General features: G+C 32.2%; 1 protein-coding gene across 2 annotated transcripts; it reads right to left on the bottom strand.

The window, feature by feature from the left end:
- Positions 1-606: 606 nt before the first annotated feature.
- On the bottom strand, positions 607-8,127 carry LOC117122939. 2 transcript variants are annotated; one of them, XM_033268718.1, is made up of 5 exons: positions 7,658-8,127; positions 5,053-5,154; positions 4,364-4,501; positions 3,400-3,480; positions 607-2,465 (listed from the first exon to the last, which is right to left on the bottom strand). In XM_033268718.1, exons 2-5 carry the CDS (start codon positions 5,149-5,151, stop codon positions 2,202-2,204), a joined length of 582 nt encoding a protein of 193 aa, XP_033124609.1. In that variant the 5' UTR covers positions 5,152-5,154; positions 7,658-8,127; the 3' UTR covers positions 607-2,201. The 2 variants fall into 2 exon arrangements, with proteins under 2 accessions (XP_033124609.1, XP_033124610.1); XM_033268719.1 differs by lacking the exon at positions 7,658-8,127 and adding an exon at positions 5,607-5,668.
- Positions 8,128-9,386: the final 1,259 nt, after the last annotated feature.

A 9,386-nucleotide genomic window follows, 5' to 3' on the forward strand; every position in this document is an offset into this window, starting at 1 on the left:
TTATATTTATAAGTCAATCGTGAAGTCATCACTGCCACTCCCAATGTTATTTGCCTATCCCCCACAGTCCACTAATTTTCCAATTAGTGGACGCTTGGCTTGATTTTTTTAGGTTAATGTGCAAAAAAAATTCCTCTTCTTTTCGTCACCGCGAAGATATCGCGCACCGCGATAAAAATTGAATTGTAATTGGAAATTACTCTCGTAAAACAAGGTTAATTAGAACCCGAACAAGGTTACTTTAAATTCAATATTAAGTATGAACAATTAAGTAATTCCTTGAATCAATGAACCCTGATAGACTAAACATATTGCACTGCATTGCATTGTATTGTATTGTGTTATGTGTTGTTATTTTATGCGTTATATTATGTTATGTTATATATTAGGCCCTATATTATATTATATTATATTATATTATATTATATTATATTATATTATATTATATTATATTATATTATATTATATTATATTATAGGCCTATTAAGGCTATATTATATTATAGACCTATGTTATATTATATTACAGTATATACATATATATGACCGGTATATTTACCAATGTAGACAAGTCGCTACAAAAAGACGCATGTTTGAGTCGTCCACGTTTATGCAATACATTTTTATTTAAAAAGAAATATTTTTTACAGAGTTTACCGGTACCAAGAGAGTGGAACGTAGGATATCTGACTTAGATGATTTGAGTATATGTGTAGTGATGGAATAACAGCATAAGAACTGAGTTTAAATACAGTGAATATCCTGACTGACACGTCTTACACATCCAAAAGCTATCGTAGTAAAAATACGGATTGAAATATACTTATAATACACGTACACAAAATGTTTTACATACTAAATCTCAATGTATGAGGCTTAGGCGGATATTCAGAGTGGCTTTTGGTCGCTAATAAAAGACTTTACCATGGCATGTATTGAACAAAGACCATAGGATTGAAAGGCAAGAAAACTACGAAAATAGCTCCCCTGATAATAATTAAGACACTTGGATTTAAGTGGATACATTTTAGTTATTTTTTTTATGTCTTTTAGTGATAGCAAAGAAAACAGGTTCAAGAGTGACACTTGTAACATATTAATCACAGTCGATGTTAGATAGGAGGTTTTGGGATCATATTAAACTGCATTTAGACCACTGAATCAAACTATTTGGATCGGAAGGCCTACAAACCCGATCAAAAAATCGAATCAGTTTGTGGTCACGTTCACACTACAGCCCTAGTATCCGGATCGGCAGCTAACTGTTAGCGCTAACCGTTGGCTTCATCAACCAATCACACGTACGCGTTTCCAATTTCCAGTTTCTTATTGGCCAGTGATTCGATCGTCATCTTCTTGGTATCTGGATCGGGAATTGACTTGTATGAACGCACGGCAGCTAAATTAGCAGAATCCAGATCCTGCTAATCGTTAGCTGTCGTGTGTGAACATAGCTTACGAATAGGGACGCTGGCGTCCAGCGCGTCGGAAACGCGGTCCGAATTTCGATTCGGTTCCGATGTGAATACAGCTTTAATCGGAGAGCTGTTTATCTAAATTTCAGATTTAACTTCTGTGCTAACACACCATTTAAATTTAAGGTTGCCATACGTTTTAGAATTTGTGTAGTTTTGAAAATGTTTTAGTAAAACGGTTTACAGTATTTTTACTCATTCTTTTCTACTATTAATAAAATTATACAAAAATATTCTACTTCTGAAAAATTCGAAAGGCTATATACAGCAAATAGTTATAGTAATAAAAAACTATGTTTATGCCTAATCAAAAAATATATAAAACCTATCAAAAAGTAGCAAACACTGTTGAAAAACCCAGGTCAAAAGTCTTTAAAAACTGAAAAATATATTGTCGGATGAAGTGACCAGATAATGAGAATTATACATTGATCTGCTATAGTTAATGTTAGGAATTATTTAGCATTTTATAAAATGGTTATAATTATAGCCTAAAATAAAAATAATGCGGTGACAATAATAATAATTATTAGAATATGATGACCAATGTTACTTTAATGATTATCATTATCAATTCCATAGTCTGTGTAAATTATGTTCAATTGCAAATAAAAATGCTTATTAAGATGCTATTTATCTTCGCTTCGCTTAATATTGTAAAATAATTTCCCAGTGCATAGCAACATATTCTGCTTCTTCAATGCAGAGTGATTATTATGATATGAAATCACTCAATACAAATTATTCTGCACGAATAAAAGCACACCTCATAAATAATAGAACAATAAAGGGTACACACAGCCCCGCACAAATCGCGTTTCTGGCGCGTTTCCTGCTCATCGGTTACAGCGTAAATTTCACTCCACACTATACTAGTGTCGCCGCAAACACGTTTCATCGAGTCGGTAGCCGTGTTGATGAAGTACTGGCGTTTAATCTCTGAAACTGGTTCCAGTATGTACTTGAACACACTTGAAGGGTTTTCCTGTGCCTGAAATGGTCAAGACAATAGTTGATGTACATTCGATCAGACAACTTTTAGTACTAAATAATGGACTCCACATCTTAACCTTGGAGACTATAATGTTTCACTTTTAAGCCATATTCAGAAGACACATTATAATTGCCAGCGGCGTTAAAAATGATTAATACCACTCTTTTCTAATCGACATTAACATTTTAATTATTTTTCTAGTGGTACGTACAATGAAAGATTATTGAATAAGCTATGCTATAATTATATAAGGTATGTTATCCTTAAAACGGCTCTGCAGCTAAATGACGTCAATATTACCAATCCCGATTTTGATTGGCTCTGGCTGTAAAGATGCATGTAGTCGCAACCCAACTTGATAGGCTGTGAGCCCTTAGCTACTCAGTTACTGTATGCACACATAATAATAATGTCAGCTTGTACCACTTGAATGTCACTTGAATGTTGAATTTATGAGCGTTTAAAAGTAAATGTATATTATACAATATATATACAATTTATGTACATATAATATATTATGTATGTGTGTGTACATATAATAATATGTATAATATATATATACATATATGTATATATGTATATATGTATATATGTATATATATATATATATATATATATATATATATATATATATGCATTACACAGACCCATTTTAGCATATGTATAAATACATGTGAGTTATTCACTCTTATAAACTAAGGTGATTTGCGAGGCAAATTCAATGTCTCGGTTCATCTACATTGTTCATTAACATCAACACCAACTGTGTTATATTATTAGAATAAAAGTAATAATTCAATGGAATAAGGCTATAGACTGTTAACTCTTAATGAAGTTCTCTCGATAGAATAAAGGCTATAAATATATAGACCGTTAACTCTTAATGAAGGTTTGTCGATTGTAATATAAGAAAGAAAAAATGATGACTTACCAATCTTGTACGATTGTAATCTTCGAGGCTGGATATATAGCAATTGGTATCGTCGTCTTTGTATCGATGGATGAGTAGTCCCTATAAAGTATACAATGACGTTAATACTACTAAACAAAATCATAATGAAATTGGCTACATCAATATAACGAGAGATGGCAAAAAATACGACTATTTTCATTAATTATTTCTGTAGTCTTGATCTAGTCTAATTTTATTTATTATATTTTATTTTTCAACAAAATTCGTTGAGGGTAGCCTGTCAGACTTATTTATGGATCTTGACAAAATTATATAAACAAGAACATTTTTTATTTTAGTTGACCCTTTTTGTGCTGTCATAATAGGGCAATATAATGATGATGATGATGATGATGCTAATAATAATAATAATAATATTAATTATTTTTATTAATATTATTGTTAATATTATTGATAATAATAATATCAATGATACCAATAATGTTGTCATAGTAGGGCAATATAATAATGATAATATTAATAATAGTGATAATAATATTGATAATAGTAATAATAAAAATAATAATAATAATAACAATAATAATAAATTTTATTATAATTTTATTATAATGACAATATTTAGAATTATTGCTATAATGATAATAATTATACGTGTTATTACAATAATTATTAGTATAATAATAATATCAATGGTAATAATAATGTCATAATAGGGAAATATAATAATAATCATAATAAATAATAATAATAATAATAATAATATTATTATTATTATTAATGGCAATAATAATAATGACAATAATATTGATAATAGTAATAATAATAATAATAATAATAATAATAATAATAATAATAATTTTTTTTATAATTTTATTTTTAAAATATTATTGCTATAATGATAATAATAATTATACCTGTTATTACAATAATTATTAGTATTAGTATTTAATATTATTATTCATAAATCATTGTCATTACTTACATGAGTGACGTCAGTGAACACTGTCAAACCACTACACCCTTCTTGAGCCTCTACATCAATGACAGTGCCGTCATCCGTTTGTTCTACAGTTTCGGTTAAAGTTTGTCCATCAACATTGAACGTTTTGACTTCATTCTTCTATACAAAACAGAAATAGGCATACATTCATCCTCGTTTTCACGATTGAGACCTTTATTTTGAGTATTATTCCGATAGAAAATATTCCGATTGATGGGATCGATCAATGAATCAGTCCGTCAGTTAGGCAGTCCATCTCTTAGTCAGCCATCTCCCAGTCAGTCATCAGTCAATCTATGGACCTATCAATCAGTCATCAGTCGGTAAGTCATCAGTCAATCAGCCAGTCATAGTGTATCAGTCGGTCAATTGGACATTTAGTCAACCAGCCAGCCAGCCAGTCAGTGAGTCAACCAGTCACTCAGTCTGTTAGTCGGTCTGCCATCTGTTAGTCAGTCAACCATTGGTCAGCCAGTCATTCAATCCAGTCATTCAGTTTATCAACCAGTCGGCCAGTCAGCAAGTTAGTCAATCAATCAATCAATCAATCAATCAATCAATCAATTAGTTAGCCAATTATCAGCCAGTCAGTCAGCGTCATCAAGCTCAGATAATTGGTTGGTTGGTCGATCGGTTAGTCAATTAGTCACCAAAGACGCAATATTTCTTACCGTGTGTGAAGAACTTTTGTCACCGATGGTGTCTGCTGGCGCACCATACACACAACCAAGTAGGATAAAATATACGACTGCCTTCATTATGATGTACATTTTCTAGTGGGAGAAAAAAAAATAGCATTTACTCAATCGGTAATAGTGCCTACCAAAAATACCATACGCTGTGGGCCAAAGGTCAGTAACAGCGTTTTCTGTAAATTATTCTTTAAAGCAATGTAATCTATTAGGTAAAAAGAAAATTTCAATATCATGTTTACACATGAAGTAGTAACAGGCTGCGCTTCAAAGGTCTGAACGATCATTTCGGCCTTTTAAGTTCATGTAAATTACCGTACACCAGATAGATATCAGCTTTACCGAAAGGTCCACTGATTAATCTCAGATAAGATAGTATAATACAACTCCAATTCAATACTTGGAGTTTGTATTATCTTCAGCTATCTACAAAACATATTTTTATTGTTGAAAACAAAACAAATATAGATGTTTTAAAGCCGATATCTAACAATAATAAATGAAGAAATTGAAATCAACTTAGGAATCTTTACATATAGTAACAGTATAGTCGCCAATAGTGGCTAATGCACTGTATCGATGTGTTTTTTTTTTCTAATCGCCGCACTGCCTTGAAGCTAGCGTCAAAGAGTATAAAACTGCAAGAGATTCGTTGGAACGCAAAAAGTACTTCCACGAAGGGGCGTGGCCTTTAAAAGATTCGAGCAACGCGTACGATTTTCTAAATTAATTATGTAAGGCGCCCCCTATTTCGTGGCATTACATTTAACCCATAGAGGTATAATAAGAATACTAGAGCGCTAACCGCAATGTATTCGATGTTCGAAATACGCAGAACTGTGTGTGTGTACCATCCAAGATGGCTACCATAGATTTAGCCAATCAAATTTCGCTAAGCGTCATCGTTTGCAAATGCGCCCTCAATTTACTCAGAAAGTTCAGTACCTGTATGTTTGAAACTCGAGCGTTGCGGTGTTTGGGTGTAATGTATACGATTTTAATGTTCATTCCTTGGTACTTTATTTTTAAATAAGATGCTTCACTTGGCCTCGTTTTGGCTACAATAGTTTAATAATTTGTTATTACCATTACTCATTATCATTAATGAAATAATAGTCTGGCAGAGGGCTTATTAATATGTAATAATATGTATACTAAGCCTGAAGGTGGCGCTTTACTACGACGGCCATCTTGGATGGTACACATACATAACTCTGCATTGCTACGCCATCTTGTCAGCACTCTAGTTGTTTAATAGCTCTATGATTTAACCAGAGTATAAAACTGCAAGAGGTCCGACTGCCCTTATTTTGTATACATGCAATGGAACGTTAAAAAGTACTCCCACGAAGGGGCGTGTCCTTCATAAGAACGTAAAAGGCGTTCGTATGGAACGCGTGCTGTGTTTCGAATTCCAGCATACATTCTGTAGACGCGCAGCACGCGTTCGATATGAACGCGCTTTACGTTCTTTTAAAGGCCACGCCCCTTTTGGGTAGTACTTTTTGAAATGGGATTGCGTTCCAAAGAATCCCCGGCAGTCGGACCTCTTGCAGTTTTATACTCTTTGTTTTAACGTTCCATTGGCTGCATACCTTGCTGCATACAAAATCAGGGCAGTCTGACGACAGTTTTATACTCTTTGCTAGCGTCTGATGATCAGGTGATTTGAAGTCTTTGCCGTAAATTTATAAACCCTCCCTGATTAAAAAAAAAAAATAATAAAAATAAAGTGACAGTAAGCAAGTATATATTTTTGGCCTATTGGTTGAAGAAACTTGGGATTTAGACTCTGTCCGCATTATCATTTTTTTTGTGACAAATACTTGTGATATGCCCATATATGGATGTAATATGGCATCACCATGTCCATATATGGCCACATCAATTTTTATTTGACAAAATACTGTTCTTATGCCTATATTATGTAGTCAAGATGTGCCCATATTATAATATGGTAATGATGTGATGTTATCATGACCATAATATATAGGCATGTCACATGTTTTAAGGTTTATGTTTTTCTGCTGCTGCCGATGAGTTTGATAATTCATTTTCACATCTTCCACATAAAAAATAATAATGTTTACTGATATAAGCTATAGTATATTTTTTCAATAACAAACTGTAAATACACTTTCTTTTTTATTTTTAAACATTAAGAATTGTTGACGCAAATCAGATGATCTTGCTTTTTACCTGTAAATATGACCAATGATTTACGAAAGACACTATAACGTTGGCAAAAAAATAAAATAAATGAAAATAAAATAAATAAATAAATAGGTATTTGTGTACTCTACTAACCAATTGACAAAACCGTTTAATAATTATAAAAAATAAAACAAACGGGACCAATGATTCACGAAAGACAATAAAACGTTGTGACGAAATTGGAATTGTCAAAAAAATAAAATAAATAACAATACAATAAATAAATAAACACGTATTATGCGTACCACATTGACAAAAATATAATAAATAAAAAACAAAAAAGTAAAAAAAATAATCATGTATAAGCCTAACCATTTTTGTAAAATTATGATAACTCCCTAATAATTATTAGAAGAATATTTACTCTTACTTGATAGATTCGACGTTGATGCTTGATCACCGTGGATAGTGAAGATGTACAAGACCGTACCGTGTTTCCTAGGTGCCGTGGTATTTATAATTATTCCTCTTCAAGTAGGGGGAAAGAATGCGGTTACGAATCCACTTGATACATCCTAATCTAGTGTTAGTTGTTAGCTTTAAGAGTCATTGTTTAACAAAAAATGTTTGAAGTTTATTTTTCTGGTTTATTTTGGGGATTTCCCTTTAATTAATAGGTTTGCTTTCTATAGCCGTGCACTTACTACGTCGCACGGCGGTCGTACGACGAATCCAACTTCGTTCGCTGTGGTGAGCGGGAGACGACGCAACGCCATTGGCTGACTGTCGGTGGCAGTACGGATCGTCGTTAAAAACAATCCTTTGCGGTTGCGCGCGCGTAGTGGCATTGTGGTCTTTATAAAATACGGTCGTCGGGCCCAGTGAGTGACCGGCTTAAGTTAGCTCATTGTAGCTAGCAATGCAAACTAAGCCAACGTACCTCTGTAAATTAAAAAGAAAGAAACAAAAGAAGAAAAGAAAAAGAAAAAAAAAAAAAAAGAAATACAATTATGCACGTAAAGCTATGTCCACACGATCAAATTTTATGCGACAAATGTTCGGTATGTGAGATACCCATATTTTAATGTAATATGACATCATCATGCCTATATATGGGCTCATCACACAAAGTCACATACAATGAGAAAAATAATTTATTATTTATTTCACTTATTTTACTTGTGTCGGTATATTTTAAGTTTGCTCCAATAATTAATCACACCTACATCACAACAACCATCAGCGTCTAACTTGTTTTTGTCGTCATTATCATGTTCATAATGAACTGAAATTCACCATGAATTGATACATTTTTTCGGAAAATGATTAGGAATCTTAAGCAATAGAAAAATAAATAAATAAATAATTAATAAATAAATGAATGAATGAATGTATGAGTGAACGAATGAACGAATGAACGAATGAATAAATGAAAAGAAAGAAAGAAAGAATGAATGCATGAATGATTGAATAATAAATAAACGAACGAACGAAAGAAAGACAGAAACGGACGAATGAATGAATGGTCTCATAGATAAAAGAATAAATAGGTAAAACGGTTATCAGCCTTTTAACTTTTGGAAAAGTGAACGAGCATCGAAACAAGGAAGAATCAATATCTAATGACATGAGGACGATAAAGGATGTTAGGCCTTACAAGTTCAAGAGTACTAATCAATGATCATCTCTTTAATATTTGTCGTTATCACCTCACGTGGTCGTGGGGATATTAAAAATGTTTAATATTCTATGACGCGACAGGCCCCTGCACAGCAGACACCCCTATCGCGTCTCATAAGCGTGCAACTCACACCAAGGCCATCATGTATTTATTTATTCAACAATATTCTGAGAGGTTGGCTCTAAGAGCAATGCTGACTTTAAGAGGACCTCTTTCAAAACAATTTAAAATGTAGATATAATATCCTGACTACAATGAATAAAATTAGAAAATTTTGAAATATTCCATAGTTAATATCATTGAATTTGCAAGAATAAAAATAAAATTACAAAATCAAAAACATTGCTAGAGCGACGAATTGTATTGACCCATATTCGGCTTGAATTCAGACTACAAAAAATAAATAAATAAATAAATAAATAAAAATAAAAAAATAAAATAAAATAAAAAATACAAAAAATATACGTGTAGAAAACTA

This window comes from Anneissia japonica, unplaced genomic scaffold, assembly GCF_011630105.1.
Source record: "Anneissia japonica isolate Jap-2015-1 unplaced genomic scaffold, ASM1163010v1 scaffold288071_len251177_cov169, whole genome shotgun sequence".
Taxonomy (NCBI): Eukaryota; Metazoa; Echinodermata; class Crinoidea; order Comatulida; family Comatulidae; genus Anneissia; species Anneissia japonica.

Coding starts and splice junctions, on each gene's coding strand:
- LOC117122939 (XM_033268718.1), bottom strand. CDS start 5,151: ATGTACATCATAATGAAGGCAGTCGTATATTTTATCCTACTTGGTTGT. Junction 3,481..4,363: donor TGTTCACTGACGTCACTCAT/GTAAGTAATGAC, acceptor TATACTTTATAG/GGACTACTCATCCATCGATA. Junction 2,466..3,399: donor ATTACAATCGTACAAGATTG/GTAAGTCATCAT, acceptor TGACCATTTCAG/GCACAGGAAAACCCTTCAAG.